Source organism: Sinocyclocheilus grahami, unplaced genomic scaffold (genome assembly GCF_001515645.1).
Source record: "Sinocyclocheilus grahami isolate Dianchi unplaced genomic scaffold, SAMN03320097.WGS_v1.1 scaffold57.1, whole genome shotgun sequence".
Classification (NCBI taxonomy): Eukaryota; Metazoa; Chordata; class Actinopteri; order Cypriniformes; family Cyprinidae; genus Sinocyclocheilus; species Sinocyclocheilus grahami.
Window position 1 is genome coordinate 721,213 of NW_015505236.1, and position 17,115 is coordinate 738,327.

At 37.2% G+C, this 17,115-nt stretch overlaps 3 protein-coding genes across 5 annotated transcripts in view; all 3 read left to right on the forward strand.

The window, feature by feature from the left end:
- The window catches only part of LOC107584091 (X-ray repair cross-complementing protein 6-like), a 22,014-nt gene extending 16,303 nt beyond the window's left edge, over window positions 1–5,711 (forward strand). The window contains exons 6-13 of the mRNA XM_016270517.1: window positions 2,073–2,259; window positions 2,373–2,541; window positions 2,679–2,840; window positions 2,962–3,091; window positions 3,180–3,280; window positions 3,367–3,483; window positions 4,893–5,039; window positions 5,314–5,711. Coding sequence (XP_016126003.1) covers window positions 2,073–2,259; window positions 2,373–2,541; window positions 2,679–2,840; window positions 2,962–3,091; window positions 3,180–3,280; window positions 3,367–3,483; window positions 4,893–5,039; window positions 5,314–5,369 — 1,069 coding nt within the window. The 3' untranslated portion in view covers window positions 5,370–5,711. The remainder of the gene's footprint in view (window positions 1–2,072; window positions 2,260–2,372; window positions 2,542–2,678; window positions 2,841–2,961; window positions 3,092–3,179; window positions 3,281–3,366; window positions 3,484–4,892; window positions 5,040–5,313) is intronic.
- Window positions 5,712–6,407: 696 nt separating this feature from the next.
- LOC107584092 (josephin-1) lies at window positions 6,408–10,950 on the forward strand. 2 transcript variants are annotated; one of them, XM_016270518.1, is made up of 5 exons: window positions 6,408–6,573; window positions 7,004–7,686; window positions 7,773–7,901; window positions 9,192–9,386; window positions 9,456–10,950. In XM_016270518.1, the coding sequence occupies exons 2-5, from the start codon at window positions 7,403–7,405 to the stop codon at window positions 9,682–9,684; spliced, it is 837 nt and encodes a 278-aa protein (XP_016126004.1). In that variant the 5' UTR covers window positions 6,408–6,573; window positions 7,004–7,402; the 3' UTR covers window positions 9,685–10,950. The 2 variants fall into 2 exon arrangements, with proteins under 2 accessions (XP_016126004.1, XP_016126005.1); XM_016270519.1 differs by having other exon boundaries at window positions 6,409–6,573; window positions 9,479–9,669.
- A 354-nt stretch (window positions 10,951–11,304) lies between these two features.
- LOC107584093 (chromobox protein homolog 7-like) lies at window positions 11,305–16,028 on the forward strand. Of its 2 annotated transcripts, none has more exons than XM_016270520.1 (6): window positions 11,305–11,662; window positions 12,272–12,315; window positions 12,489–12,554; window positions 12,662–12,728; window positions 13,186–13,501; window positions 15,158–16,028. In XM_016270520.1, the coding sequence occupies exons 1-6, from the start codon at window positions 11,594–11,596 to the stop codon at window positions 15,355–15,357; spliced, it is 762 nt and encodes a 253-aa protein (XP_016126006.1). In that variant the 5' UTR covers window positions 11,305–11,593; the 3' UTR covers window positions 15,358–16,028. The 2 variants fall into 2 exon arrangements, with proteins under 2 accessions (XP_016126006.1, XP_016126007.1); XM_016270521.1 differs by having other exon boundaries at window positions 13,207–13,501.
- Window positions 16,029–17,115: the final 1,087 nt, after the last annotated feature.

The following is a 17,115-nucleotide window of genomic DNA, read 5'->3' on the forward strand; positions in this document are numbered from 1 at the left end:
TCTATAAAATGCATTGCTGTTCTGTTGTAAGTGATCTTAAAGATTCCTAAATGCATCTACTTTCGGAAGGCCAAATAAAGTGCTTTTGCTTTCGCCTAGAAACACACAGCGTCTCCCTGACATGGCTGCTTCAACACTAACTGCGGTTACTGAAACCACGCCTTCTTTCTTTGCGTGCACATTTGGGCCGCATTATGCTAATATTTCCACATAGTGAGGTAGATGTGTGGGGGCGTGTTAGAACGAGCCATTTTAGGGGGGTGTGGCAGAGTCTTAACTTTGATAAAGAATATCTCTTTGGTTTTGAGACTTTAGTCTTTGCAACTTCAGGGATCTTATCTATGCACAATCAGCTTGTAACACTCCAAAGAGAAAGGAAAACTTGAAATCGCATCATATGACCCCTTTAAGATAATAGTCACATTTAGCTGAGTAAGATCATGATTGAGAAATTTTGGATACTGCTGGAAATGCTGCTATGGGGTATCCTATTTATTATTTTAGGATTTTTTGTTTTTGTTTGCCCCAGTGAAGCATTTCTATTAATATAACTGATTAAGTAGTCAAACTCATTCCATATCAGCAGAATAGTGTGGTACAGAAAGTCTATGTCCATAGAACAGGTTCTAAATGAAATATGTTACTGATGCATAATGGTCAAAAGCAATAGTAAAAGTAATAGGTCAGTATTATTAAATTGCAGACAAAGATTTTGAATAGCGAGGTTGGCTTGTACACTATATTGCCAAAAGTATTGGGACACCCCCTTCTAATGAACAGGTTTGACTTCTTTAGTAATTTCACATTTTTAGTAAAAAAAAAAGAAGCATATAATGCTATTCTAGGGAATTGTGTGCTTCTAATTTTATACCAATAGTTTGAACAGGACCATTTTCTATTCTAACACAACAATGCCTTTGTGTATAAGGCAAGGTAAAAAAAAAAAAAAAGATTGATTCAGTCAGTGTGGAAGATCTTGACTGGTCTGCAGAAAGCCAAGTCCTAATCCCAGATGAACACCTCTGGTGTGACTTTAAATGCAGACCTTGAGCCAAAAACTCATCACCACACACCAATGACTTGTACATACGGACAAATGTATTGGGACACCCCCTTCTTTAGAACAGAAAAAGACACTTCCAAAACTGTGGTATCAAAGATGGAAACAATTCATGTATTTAAAAATTGTATTTCCAGTTTTGGAAGTGTCTAAAATGATTGTGCGCATATGGTGTTTGGCGATGAATTTTATTGAGTTTTCCCAATACTGTGGGCAATATAGTGTATGTTTGGTGTGGTAGGGGGCCCAGCCTCATATTCTTTCATAGGGCCCAAAATTGCTAGCGGCGCCCCTGGGTGTAACATTTCCATCACACGCTTGAGGTATTCGGCCAATCACAACACACTGGATAGTTGGCCAGTGCTAATCAGAGCACACCTCGCTTCCTCAGAACGATGAGCTTTGTAAAAATCGATGCGTTTCAGAAAGGCGGGGCATAGAGGAGAAACAATAATGTACAGTATGTGGAAAATAATGTGTGTTTTTTTACCTTAAACAACACAAACACATTGCATTACACTAAATACACTAAATAATGTTCTTTTTAGCAACATCATATGACCCCTTTAATAGTAAATGAGCTCCTCTGTAGTTTTTTTAATGTATCTAACTAACCAACTAGGAACACTTTATAACGTTCCTGAGGTAAATGCAATGTTAAGTGACATTGTTCACAAGCTATTTATTAATGTCTTTCTCTGGTTGAAATACTGATTGGGACCATTTCTACACACAAGTTGCACGGTTTCCATGTTTTTCCACCCCTTTTGATTTACAGGATATTATCGGCCCTGATTGTCGGCTTTTTTTAAACAATCGGCCATCTGGTGCAGATGCTTTTACCGGTCGATACATCAGTTCATCCCTATTAAAAATAGTTTTTTTTTAACATTGAGTTTTGCAATATTTATGCAAAGTTTCATATGTAAAAATTGCAATATATAATTTCTGGATCAAAATAGTTCCAGAATGCAGTTCTTAGATTTAGATATACTTTTTCATTGTGTTCAAGGTTAACATTCTCTCTCGGAGAAGGTGTCAATCTGGCAGTCGGTGTGTATGTGTTGGCCAGGACTGCCACCAAACCTTCTGCTGTCAAGCTTCACAGAGATACTAATGAACCAGTGCGCACTAAAACCCGTTACTTCCATGCCCATAATGGGGGGATACTTTTGCCAAATGATATGAAGAGGGCACAGGTAATCAGAATCAATACTATCACAAAGCTATGCTGTAATTTGCTCTTTGTGTCCCTGTTATCTAAAAGTTACCATATTTTCTTATCATACGAAATTGACTACTTTCTATGAAGGTTTATGGGAAGAAACAGATTGTGATGGAAAAGGATGAGGTGGATAAGATTAAGAAGTTTGATGATCCAGGTTTGGTTCTGATGGGGTTTAAGCCCATGGACCGTCTCAAACTGCACCATCATATACGGCCCGCGCTCTTCATATACCCTGAGGAAGAGCAGATATCAGGCAGGTCTTCATTTGATGAGGTCTTGAGCCTAAGCACCTCCTTCAGTTCAATCCAGTTGTTTTATGAACTGATTTTTTTTTCTCATTTTGGAAAGCTGATGTGCAGTTCTTTATTTTTTTTCTTTTGTTTACCCTAGGAAGCTCCTGTATGTTTACAGCTCTGCTTTTGCAGTGCAGTGAAAACAATTTATTTGCATTGTGCAGATACATTCCTCGTCGTAACACTCCACCTCGGTTTGTGGCACTAGTTCCTCAGAGAGAAGAACTGGATCAGAGTCAATCTCAGGCAACACCTCCAGGTAACTGCAATCAAGACTGAACAATTTTCATTTACACTGAGCATTACTTTCAACTGTATGGCTAATTGATCTTTTTAATATATTAAATAGTAATATTAAAGTGTGGGATCCTATATTTTAGGCTTCCATGTGATATTTCTTCCCTTTGCTGATGACATACGCACTGTGGATGCTCACGTGGGCCCCACAGCCTCTGATGAGCAGGTGGACAAAATGAAAGAGATTGTGCACAAGCTCCGCTTTAAATACAAGTGTGTGGTTTTCTACAAGTTGTGCGCAGTGCATTCTTCAGTTATGGAGTTGTAGTTAATTTGTACTGTAAATCTTATGTTTTTATAGGAGTGATGCATTTGAAAACCCAGTGCTACAACAGCACTACAGGAACCTGGAGGCTTTGGCTCTGAATATGCTTGAACCCGAGCCCATTGAGGATTTAACAAGTATTTCTTGAGAGCCGAAAAGTTTTTAGTGGATAATTGTTCTATTTTAATTCTATTACTGTCTCACACTATGTGTGTTCCCTCAGTGCCCAAGGTACAAATGATGAATGCTCGTCTTGGTCCACTGGCTCAAGAGTTCAAAGATTTAGCCTATCCTCCTGATTATAACCCAGAAGGGAGGCCTGCGGCTAAACGCAAAACTGGTGAGATTTCAAATGGTCTTCCATTAATGTAAAGCATGAGTCAGGGGTGTAATTTTCGGTATTTGAGCTGATTTAAAAAAAAAAAAACATGAATGAAAAAAAGGCTGCATTTTCAAATACATTTATTTCTTGTGTGGATAGTTTCCGACAGCACTGCACAAGCTAGTGGCACCATAGACTGTAAAAAAAGATGGACGACACGTCTCCACTTCCTTCCACTATAGAAAAGTGAAGCCAAAGCATCTCAGTATGGCCGCTGCCATCTTGAGTAAATGACGTCATTCGGAGCCAGAGTCTGAAGTAGAGATTCATTTGGAGCCAGAGTCTGTGCAGTAGAGAGTCGTTTGGAGTCAGAGTCTGCGCAGTAGTGTCGTGAGGTGGAGCTGCGGTATCAAACTCCCGCCGACCCAATCAACCATAATGACACGCCCCGTTTTTATAGCATCAAATTACTAGCTAAAATCAAACTTATCACAAAAACGAACAATTGAATATATATCAGCGTGATAACAACTACCTTAAATGACCAAAACCATCTTTCGGAAAATTGTATTGGAAGTGTAATTAATTTTTTTATTTTGATTCAAGTCCCATTTGTTTACATGGAGAGGGCGGGGGTTATGACCTGTACTGCAGCCAGTCACCAGGGGACGATCAAAGAGCCCGCAGCTTAACTTTTCAGGACGTGTGAGGCACACCCGAGTGGCACCATCAAACCGCTCAGTGCAGAACACCCTTAGAATCTCAGCCAGGGTCCACAATTAACAAATCAGTGTTGGCAAGCAAATGAAATGGTCATAGTTGCCAGCTGGCCACTGCGTGTTTCAAAATGTTCATTTACACACGAGCAACCCATGATCCAGTGATTTAGTGTCTCTTGAGAGGCTCCACATGAATTCCATTTCTGCAAGTACTGGGTAACTTATAATGTGCATTTGAAAATGCAGCACGTGCCAACCGTATTCCCAGATTTGTATAGAGAATCATTTATAAAGCTGTCGTAAAAAAAACTCTAGTCTCTGTACTGTCATTTTACTGGTGTGTAAAATAAAAAATTATCATGAAATATCAAATACTCATATCATGATACTCACTTATTTTACAGTACAATAGTATTATTTCAGCAGTAATGTATTAATTTGGTTTGTTTTTAATTATAAAATGAATTATAATAATAATTATGTAGTCATATTAAATGGAATTGTTTTTGTCTTTTAACATGCCTAATGCATAATAGTACTATGGGATACTGCAAAGACATAGCAGCATGGTTCTGTATGCATTGGAAATTACTCCTAACTTCCATTGATTGGCAGTCCTGTTTTAGTTACAATGCCACTACATTCAAAACCGTTCAAAGTTGACAGTAACAGAATCTTGACTTGAGTTGTCTCTTTCTTTTTGCCCAGCTGAATCTGGTGGTGGTGCTGCTGAAAAGAAGCCAAAAGTAGAGATGTCCGAGGAAGAGCTGAAAAACCACGTGGCAAAGTGCACCTTGGGAAAACTGACAGTGCCTGTGCTAAAAGATGCATGCAAGCAGTTTGGAATACGTTCAACTGGAAATTACTCCTAACTTCCATTGATTGGCAGTCCTGTTTTAGTTACAATGCCACTACATTCAAAACCGTTCAAAGTTGACAGTAACAGAATCTTGACTTGAGTTGTCTCTTTCTTTTTGCCCAGCTGAATCTGGTGGTGGTGCTGCTGAAAAGAAGCCAAAAGTAGAGATGTCCGAGGAAGAGCTGAAAAACCATGTGGCAAAGTGCACCTTGGGAAAACTGACAGTGCCTGTGCTAAAAGATGCATGCAAGCAGTTTGGAATACGTTCAACAGGAACCAAGAAACAGGAGCTTATAGATGCCCTGACCATGCACCTCTCCAAATAAAAGTTCTTAAGGCCTTGCCCATATTTGGCGGAGAATAAAACCTTGACACCTTGATTACATACTTGTTCATAGAATAAATACAGAAAGATGTGTATTTCTGCACATTCTAAATGACTTTCCTGTCTAGAGCAAAATTCTGTTCAGCATTGTGACTGTTGTCATAATGGATAATTAAATTATGCCAATGCTGGTGAGGCTTAAGAAAAAATGAGGAATAAAGCTTATTACAAAGCTTGAATTTTGTAGTTTTAACAGTAGCATTTAACGTCCTTATTTCAACTCATTTGCTTGCTATTCTTTAAACGTTTGCTCTTTATTCCTCATTTTTTTCTTAAGCCTCACCAGCATTGGCATAATTTAATACATTAATTACATTTTATCGAACACCTCAAACACTGGTTTAACTTGAATTAGTATGGAAAATTTTCTTAATGTTGTCCAGTGATACTTTGGAGGTTGGTAATGTAGATTACAGAATGTATGCCTGATAAAGTGAACGCCTATTATGAATGTAATTCTGCAAATCAATTCTTGCTTGTATGTTTAGCAAACATTGGGGTTAAGCAACTAGTTTGTCTAATACTCTAAATACATTTTACTTCATAATCAGTAGAAATAGTGGGAATTAAAATACAGATTCTGTCTCCACCCCTAGGCATGAGAAAATATCTGGTACTTATTTTGTTAAACAACAAAAACAGTTTACTACTAGTTTGTGGGTTTCCATAACACCTGGAATGCGGGTATTGTAATTTGCATTCTCATTAGCAAGAAATGAAAACAAACAGAAGGAAGACAACTCATTTACTACAGATGTTTGAAATTACAGCAGATCTAAATGTAGATGTCTGGATTTTATTTTCTGCTAAAGCAATAAAGCACTGAGCTAGAGGGCTGTTTATACAGCCCAGAACAGACCCTACACAAACCGGGGAGAAAATGAATGTCTCCAAAAAGAAATAGGAAGTCTCTTAATTTCCTCATGTGGGCGACCGAGACGTGTTTGACAGTCCCATAGGATGAAACCTGCTCGTGACGCAAGCCAGCGGAAAGCCATTGACGTTTTGCGCATGCTCACGTTGAGCCAGAGAGCTGCAAGGAAAAAGTACAAGAGACAAAGGAATAAACAACTCTGGGAGTGGACGCGAAAACGCCAAGTTAGAGGAACGAAAGCAGCCGAGCCTGTAACATCGTATACAGACAGGTAAGTGCTAGGAAGGAGTACACTGACAATTTGAAAGGTGTCATTTTGTCCGTTGCTACCAAACGAGTAGCACGTAGCCAGAGTGTCAAATTGGTCTGAACGCAATAACGTTAGTTCAGAAGCCCAAACAAAAATATGGCATGCCTTAAGTTATCGTATTAAACTTGTGTACGAAGTGTTAAATATCGTTTCCGTCCGTGAATAAGTCATGAACACCCATCCAGTCAGCTGGCAGGAAGTTTTGTACAGCCATTCCCAATGCAGTCATCCTGGGCACAACTGCACATTAGCCTTATAGGTGTCAAAAGGGTTCGTGTTTAGACTTGCCACTCGGGTAAACCCTAATTAATGTTCAGGATTGAAGCATTTGCTGTTTTGTTTTAATTATCTGGTTTATAATCCCTCTCTTGTTGTGTTTGTTTTCGCCAAGGTTCTCTCTGCGGTTCTCACGGTGGTCTACTATGGCAGTTGCCAGGGTCCTGCACTGCTGACCCATTTAGTCCCAGTCAGCTGTACAAGTCATGCTGTAAGTCTTTTCCACCCTGAGGTCGGCCAAAATGGAAAGAACTGCTCTGCCCTAGTGGTTACTATGGTGCTTGGCAGGTCTTTGTGCAATAACAACATGAAGAGCACAGAAAGAGGACACAATCGAATCTGCTTCTGAGAAGATCCATCGGTTTCCACTTGTGTTTTTGTTCTTTTCACTGATTCACTGCAAGGTGCGCTTGGCTCACCTTTCACTCCAGTAGCTATCTCCCCTCCCCTTGCCACTCATCCCGAGCAGCTGAGAGGTTGCTGTGGAGATGATAGTGGTGACATAGCAGCAGGAATGGGGAGTACTCCATGTTCTGGTAAGGGGAGGGGGGTCGGGGGGTTTCAGGAGCTGGGCTGTATGCCATGGAAGGTCAGCAAGCAGAAAGGAGAAGCCATCGGTGGACGCGGGTCCGAGCTAGAGGATAGGCCGAATGCTGGAACGCCCCCCACCTCGTCACAACCTCCCACCATTTATCATGAAAAGCAGCATCGGGAGCTGTGCGCTCTGCACGCCCTAAACAATGTCTTCCAGGACGGAGCGGCCTTCAGCCGTGATGCACTTCAGGACATCTACCAGAGGTCAGTGCTAAGATTATGTATTGTTACTGAGGTGATCTAATTTTGGATTTTTTTGGGCACACTTCTGCTTCCTCTTTCTTTTTCAGGCTCTCCCCTAGCACTTTGGTAACGCCCCACAAGAAAAACATGCTGGGAAATGGCAACTATGATGTGAACGTCATCATGGCTGCATTGCAGACGCGTGGGTTTGAGGCTGTTTGGTGGGACAAGAGAAGGTATTTTATTATGCTGTTGTAGTTTTAAATACATCAAAAATATAGTCCAAAACATGTGGCAAAATCTCTTTTTGAATTCATGTTTGTTTCATATGGTTTTGAAAAATGTTCATATCTTAAATTCAACATGAAACAGACATTTCATAAGTATAACCAAGTAAAACTGTAAACTGAATGGAGGGTTTTGATTTTGTCCACTGGAAATTGATTGGATCGTTTGATCCTTTTCGTTTGCAAATTGCTGCAGTTTCATGTGAGTGACAGATCACTGGATGAGATGGATTATTGTCCCGTCCTCACACTGGGGCACAAGTCATTAGAGATGAGATGTTTATGTTTTGATTTAACATTACTGGGGCACATGAATAAAAAAAAAATTTAAAAAGCAATTTAAAAAATAGAATTGTGAATTGAGTTCATGGTGATTTTAACCAAATATTTTCAAGATTGTTTTAGGATTCTTTATTTTTTATTTTTATATATATATATCTTGAAGCATTAATTATAAATATTACATTTTTGGTCACATCACATGATATTTTATAACACAAACTAACCTGCTTTGTGATAAAAGGTCAAGTTATTTGATATTTTAAGAAACTTATTGACCTTTACACACAGTCATGAGGGTCTGCCAGGTTCCTCTTTATGATATAATTTCCTGTTTTATGCACCACATGACTTGATTTGGGCAAACAAAAAAGTTTAAGATGTTAAAGCAGTGAAGCACTTCTGTTAATTAAAGAAAGAATACAATTATTCCTTTTTTAACACCAAGACTGTGGTATCCAATTTATTAACACAAAATACAGGGATAGCCCTCCCTAAAATGAAATGCATACATGTCATTCCAAACCTCTATTTCTTTCATCTGCAGAACACAAATGAAGATGTTAGTAGCATTTTGGTAAGCAAACAGTTTTGGTTCCCATTCACTTCCATTGTGTAGACAAGAAATACAATAAAAGTCAATGGGAACTGAAACTGTTTGGTTACCAGCCTTCTGCAAAATATCATCTTTTATGTTCCACAGAAGAAAGTCATACAAGGTCAGTGTCAGTAAATGATGGAATTTTCATTTTTAGGTGGGCTATCCTTATAATTTTATATTTTTAAATTGTATAATGTTCAGAAATGAAAAACCTGCTTAGCAAAGAAGAGGTGTATTCTAGCATTGTATGAGTTGCATTCATCTTTTTTATTGTTGCTTTTGTTTTTTAATAAATGAATACAGATGTGACATTTATTTATTTTTAAAAATATTTTTCCTATGTATTTGTCATGCTATAGGGATGTCGGCAGCATTGCACTACCGAACGTCACTGGATTCATCTTGAATGTGCCATCCAATCTGCGCTGGGGGCCGTTGCGACTGCCCCTCAAGCGCCAACACTGGATTGGAGTTCGAGAAGTGGGAGGAGTCTACTATAACTTGGACTCCAAACTGCGCAGTCCTCATGCTATTGGAACAGCTGATGAACTGAGGTAAGTGTGACATGCTAAAGGGAAAAGTAGCAGTCGGTTTCAATGCCAAGCTGTGTTTTTTCCCTCTAGCTATCGTTCTGATTGTTTCACAGGAAGTTTTTGCGTCACCAGCTTCGAGGGAAGAACTGTGAACTCCTATTGGTTGTGCCAGAGGAGGTGGAAGTCCACCAGACGTGGAGGTCTGATAACTGATGAATGTTTTGGATCGTTTTTTTGTTGTTGTTTTTTGTTTGTTTTGGAGGTTTCTCAAATTCATGCTCGGGAGGGAAAAATGAGGTTCAATCAAGGACCCATTTAAAGAGCAAATGGAGTTGTACTCAACTAGTCATGAAAGCACACTGCTCAGACTTGTTTACACACACGCTGGACTCTTGCCATGGAGACTGAAGCAGCAAAGGACACACACACAGGGATATCACAAGACAACAAAACACTACGCAGAGAATTTTGTTTGGTATTTGGGATTCTGATGCATTTTTTTATACATTGATTATTTCTTTTACTTTGTACTGTTTTCTGACTTGAAAGTGAGAGGTTATGGAATTATTAGTGATGTGTTCTCGTGCATCAGCTGCCGTCCTCGCTACTTTCCATGTGATTTCCCGTGCATCCATGTGATCATCTGAACCGCCACACATTACAGGTCACCGAAAAGGTATTCGTTTGACCAACTAGATTTTGTTTAACACAGGGGTGCATATGTACTAATTTAGTGCATGTACTTGAAGATTTAGAGAAGGAACACCAGTAGCCCCAGCTTAACCGTTTCCTACATATTTAATGGCATAGTGACAGATGAGATGTTTTCTGTGTATCACAGTACAGCATGGCACCACAGTAATTGGATGTTTTGTGTTCGTTTCCTATAACATATGTTACCAAAACTGTCACTTGTTAATCTCTTACCTTAAACGGTTGCTCTGGACACCCTTTTCTTGTTAGACCGTTAAGGTTAGACTTGTAGAATCCTAGACTACATGTAGGAAAATAAAACAGGTGAGCATTGGTAGTAAAAAAAAAAAAGTTCAACTGCCAAAAACTGTGTTGTTAATTGAAACGGTTGTATGTACTTTTAAAATAGCAAATGCTGAAATAAGAGTTAGAAAGGTTGAGGTCTCTGAAATCTTGCAAAGTTTATTCATCTTTGATTGATATTGGATTAACATGGCCTTAAACTGTTTACAGAGGGAGCTGATTTACACAAAGGGAAGTCTAATAATGCATCTCAGGTTATCTTCAGATCCAGCTTGATTAAATTTCACTTGTTAAACACCGATCTTCAACATATTATGGAAAACACTTCAAATAGATTATAGACACTCGAATCAGATACTACAACTTAAAAGGAACATTCCACATGTCCATACACAGGGTGCTTTGTAATACTGTAGAAATGAATAGATTCCTTTGCCATGACAATCTAAATCCCCACAATCCATTTTTCAGGGGGACGGAAACAACATGTGCTCATGCCATTGTTTTCCATTCAAATAAAATGCTTATGATGGCACTTTATGTATGATGTAAAATGTGCTGTGACATCATTAAAATGTCTTTGTATGTATACTGTGTGGTGCTGCTTTTTCTCTTCCAGGGGAATAATGGGGGTTTCACCAGGGGATTTCGTTATTCAAGATGCTACAGACCACCAAATGCATGATCTGTGTGAAGGACCCACATTCTAAATTAAAGACAGATATATACATATATATATATATATTTGTGTGTATACTGTGAAAACATTGTGTAAAAATATTATTTGGGAAATATTTAGCTTCTATGTTGTTATTCTTTGTTTAATGATATTATTTATTTTTACAACTTTTTACATCGTTTTTTTAATTTAGCAATCCCTTGTGTACTCCCTTACCTTTAAAAAAGATCGTATTTTTGTAATCTATATGCTAGTTGTTAATCCGACCAACAGTGGCGCAAGTCAATCCTCTGTGTGGCGCACGGGGGCGCACTGAGCGCTGCAGATGTGTCGCAGATTGAAAAAGTCACTGTACTCATCTAGCACAAGGAAATGGAGCAGTGCAAAGCATAAAATACTGAATTGTAAACAAGGCAGCGGAAGAGCGGGAACGTGTGCAGCCATTCTAACAGTGCATGGGATTTGCAATTCATAGTTACTTGAACGACCAGAAGGAAAAGCACAAAGACACATTGACTGCTACTTCATTATTTTTAGGGGAACAACTTAACTGATGGAACTGTCGGCAATCGGTGAGCAAGTGTTCGCTGTGGAATCAATCCTAAAGAAAAGAGTTCGAAAGGTAAGAGACATGCGCGTGTAGCTAGCTGCGTGTTTACTGACAGTTCAATCTGTGCAATCCCGCTGCACACATACAACATGTTAGAGGGGCGAGGACACACTTAACAGCAGCAGCGTGGAAGTGTTTGTAGTCTAATAACTTCGATGATGACGCATGTCGCAGCGCGAGCATATTCGTAGTCATGGAGACTACGCACTTTTATTTCCCGGTGGGGTCTAATAACTAACGTTAAAGTTTGGCCGTTTAGATGCAGCCGCCGAGGTTTATTTTTGATCGTTAAACGGCATTTGAGGTAATTGGTGCGAGCGGACGTGGCTCTCAGTTACTTTGAAGTCAAACTGAAACATGCGGTTAGCTTCAAATAGCGCTCGTTGAATGAGCGTTACTTCTGGTCTCGTATGAAATGTCAGGATTGAAATAGAAAGGAGGGGCTGTTAGTTCAGGGGTCGTCCTGCTTAATTCTGCTATTACGGAACCTTGTCATTACGTCATCGCACGCGTAACGTTACAAGACAAAAACAAACCATTCAGAAGAACGTGTAACCGTACTCAAAATATAAATGCAGTATTGGTTTACATCTATTTTTTCTTTTTGTTCTAATGTTTAAGGGTCATGTCGAATATTTATTGAAGTGGAAGGGGTGGCCTCCCAAGTAAGTATTATTATTATTATTATGGAAAATGGGAGAATAAGCTTAATTTCGAAATGTCTTAATCCTTTTATTTCCTGGTAGTTTTACAATTATTACTCTAGCGGCGAAGATGTTTTGTTTGTTTATTTGCACGTCATGTCAGTAAATATGTTTATGTTTTAATGACATTAAAGGTACAGCACATGGGAGCCTGAGGAGCACATTCTAGACCCTCGACTGGTTTTAACGTATGAGGAAAAGTGAGCTGTTATATAAATGAAACTTCCTTTTTCATTCTTTCACTTTCAGTCACTAGTACGTGAAATCATCCACACCGCATTTTCTCATTATTTCTCATTTCAAACAGAGAGCAGAGAGAAAGGTCAGTGAGGTGGCGTAAAAGAGGCCCAAAACCGAAAAGACTGTTCGTGCAGGTAATGACCACTACAGCATCTTAATTACTGCGGTTGTTTCCCTGCTAAATTGTCTTTCAAATCTTGTCCATCCACTTATTTTAGTATTATTTATATACTATTATAGTTTACATTAATATTTTGAATTAACCTTTATTTTTTCATTTTAATTGTATAAAAAAATTTGGTAATTTTTTCATTTGTCAAAAATGCACTTTTGCCATTTTTATTATAATTTTTTTTTTTTATATATATATATATATATTACTATTTAGATGTAATTTATTTTCATTTCCGTTTTAATTTTAGTACAGTTGTAGTTTTTATTTCCAGTTAAACTAAATGAAAATTAGAATTTTGCCTTGGACTCCTAAGTGAAATAAGTTTTCTCTCTAATATTTGTTTTATTTCAGCTTTATTTAAATTAACTAAAAATATATATATTTTTTTTAGTTATTAATAATAATCCATTGTCTAGCCACATATTGCTCTCTTGAAGAGAAACATTTACGCAATGGATCTACGCAGCGCGCACAAAGATACAGAGAAGTCTTCAGTACATCTGCCGCTCTCGCTTGACCCAAGGTTCCAGTCCACAGGGGCTTGTATATATCGACAATTAACCCACCACAAGAAAAAGAAGAAAGCTTCCCGAGAGACTTCTGAGGAAGAATGGGATAGAAGAGAAGATGATGATGATGATGATGATATATTTATGGAGGAGGAGGAAGAAGAAGAAGAAGAAGAGGACACAAGACAAGGAGGAACTAAAACTGGCAGCAACACTTTAAACAGTAAGTATGTTAGTTGGTCAGAGGGCAGACATAGTTGTCACTATGACCTAAATTGATATCAAGACTGCAGTGCTCTTTGTCAGCCTTATTGAGGAAAAAAACTCTCTTGACACTAAATCACAACACGAAGTTAACAGCTCTATTTGAACAGATCCAGGATTTTTGTTATTGTTGTTGGCAAAACCCTACTTTAAAAACTTTTTTCAAAAATTCAAGTCCTAATTACTACGTCAGGTGCGTTCAAGTCAGTTTAGTCAGCACAAGATGGCGGTGTACCTTCTTTTAATAAATTACGAGAAAATACAACAGGGTCTGCATTTTTTTTTACTTGGATTTCAGTTGCGTAACAAGAACATGACCAATTTAAGTTTATAGGACAACTAAACTATCAATTTAAACAAAAATTTACAGTCAACTACAGACGTTGCATCCATGGATTCTGCCATGTTTCTCATTGGCACGCCCCCAACTCGGGGCTTGAAAATTTCGAGTTTCCCACTCGTAATAATGACTTTGTGGTGGCATTCATGTGCGTTCAACTCGGAAATACGATCTATCTGACATGACTTGAACGCACCATTAGTCTATGGTTGAAATCCTAAAAAGTAAAATCAAGTTTTAAATGCTGCAAGTGAATTATTCATAATGGCGTTTTTTATATACAGTATATATATATATATATATATATATGTGTGTGTACACTACCGGAAATTAAAAATATATATGTATTTAAATTTTAAATTTTTGAAAGAAGTCTCTTATGCTCAGTAAGGCTGAATGTATTTGATCATGAATACAGTAAAAAGAGTAACATTGTGAAATGTTAATACAATTTTTAATTACAAATAACTGTTTTCTATTTTAATATATTTAATATATCTATAATAATTCTAGTTGGTAATTTAGTAATGGTCATATTTTAATATATTTTAAAATGTTTTATTCCTGTGATGAGCAAGAACACATTAAATTGTGTTAAAAAGTGACAGTAAAGACATTTTTAATGTTACAAAAGATTTGCATTGCAAATAAATGCAGTTCTTTTGAACTTTTTATCCATCAATAAATCCTAGAAATGTTTTACGATTTTTACAAAAATATTAAGCAGCAAAACATAGTTTGTTAATGGTAAGAACGAAGAAGAAGAAGAGTCCTAATAATAGATTACAATAATTATGCACTAAATCTGCGTAGTAGAATGATTTCTGAAAGATCGTGTGGCACTGAAGACTGGAGTAATGGCTACTCTGCCCTCACAGGAATAAATTACATTTTAAATTCAAATAGATAACAACAATTTATTTAATTATTTTGAATCATATTAACATTTTACAATTTTACTGTATTTCTGATCAAGTAAATGCAGCCTTGGTGAACATAAGATACTTTAAAAAAAAAAAAAAAAAAAAGGATTATATTGTGTATTGCATTGCATTTTGCACACTCCTGCATTATTCTTCACCCTTTTTAATACAATTAATAATTTGGGACACAACTACAGTAGTATTAAATTATTTGTGTTTTTAAAACTGAACTTAAGTGTCTAAAAAAGCATCTAAAACAGCACCCTATACAATACTTGTTTATAGTCATAGATTCTTTAATATCTATAACACGAGGAAGGTGTAAATATGTACAAAATGTACTCTGTCTCAGAGCGTGTCAGGAGAGGTCGCTGGAGTCCAACCACTGGGTCAGAGGCAATGACTATATCTCCTTTACCTGAAGACTGGAGTCCAGTTATGGGCCCAGAGGAGGTCATTGTGACAGATATCACCATCAACTCACTGACTGTGACTTTTAGAGAGGCCTTGGTAGCAAGGGGGTTCTTCAGGAGCTGGGAGATGGAGATCTGACATTACAGAGACTGAGGACGGTCAGAGCGAGGACGAAAGAGAATTGGTACATCTTTTTTTGCATTGTCGATTATGTGCTTGCACAACTTCCGCCAGTGTTTCAGACTACGTTTATTTGCACTATTAGTTGAAACCTTTCAAAATGTTGTTTCAGTGATTACATTCAAAGTAACAGTAACAGGTCATGCCATTTAATGGCAATAACTGATAGTATGATGAGATTTTGAACTTGTATTGGCCATGAAAAAAATCAATCCAGTTCTTTGATACTGGTTTTGATGGTGTTTTGCAGTGAAGTTTACAGATTCAACTAACTGGGATAAACCTTATTTGGTCTGGTCATGTATTTGCATGAAATACATAATGCTAGTTCAGAGTAGCACAATGAAGTATTCCTAAAAGCCAAGCTGTCACATATATGTCTATACATATTCACATTACATGTATGTATGTATATATATATATATATATATATACATATATATATACACACTATATACTTGGTGAACATGTTCTAATCTTGACCTTCAATTTAAATTGCACACCACACGCAGTAAATTAGAATTAGTGGCCTCTTGATACTCAAAATATGTGAAATACAACTTTGGAAAATAGCATTTCAACACTTGTGTGCCGTCCTTGACAGTTCATAAACAAAATATTATAGTGTGAAACAAAAAATTCTGGACTTGTTGCACAATTATGTTCTAACTTTTGAGCATAATTATGTGTATGGAATAAAGTTGCATTTTATTTTATTTTCCAACACTATCGCTGGCTAGTATCTCATCTGTTTGCAGTGTTTGTGCAATTTATTTGTCCTGCCAAGTATGATTTGCACAGTAGTCTATGTTGTAGATTTCCCTTGACTGCTGTTTATTTCCAGTGTTATTTTAGTCCAAGATGAAAACTGCGACCTGAAGACAAAAAAAAATCTATATTGAGGTGAATGTATATTTAGCCTCTAGGACCATCCATCTCTCAACTGTTTAATATCTGACTTCATGTGACCTGTATGTATTTGATAGACTATGTCTGTGCCAAATGTCTATGGTTGCTTTTGCTGTTTAGAGTATTTGCACTTTAAAATGGAAAACTTGGTATTATGATGCCATTAATAAAACCTTGGTGTAATTCTATCATTATCCATTACTTTTTATATTTAATCAGCATTACATAGCACTGTGTGGATTAATTTAGTCTCAAACCACCTTGGGTTGACATTGTTCCAGCTCCACATCTACAATGTAGAAAGTACACCACAGCAGAAGCCAATTATTTTTTGAATGGTACAAACATATTTTAATGTACAATTAAATAATTGGCAAAAAAATCTGACCACCATAACTTTAAAAAAAAGAACAGACAACCAACCAACCAACCAACCAGTAAAACTACTTTTCTGGTTTTACAGTCGGTTTTAGAAAAACAAGAAAGAAAAAGAAATATACAGATCAAAGCAAATTGCCATGGGTTGTACAGTGAATCATAATCTATATACCTCTATATGCACTCATAAGACATTTCCTTAAAATCCCATATTTCTCATTATTCCCAAAGTGGGACGTATATGTTATGACAGCAGTGTCATGTTGCATCAATACATCTTTGAAAAAGTGTAATTCAATATCAACTCTTGAATTAGCTTCAAGTTTTTATTCTCAAAAATAAAATGATATCTATATATAGATATATATAACAAATATTGTTCTCCTTGTTATTTATAAAATAAGTCTAAAGCCATATATTGCCTCTGTT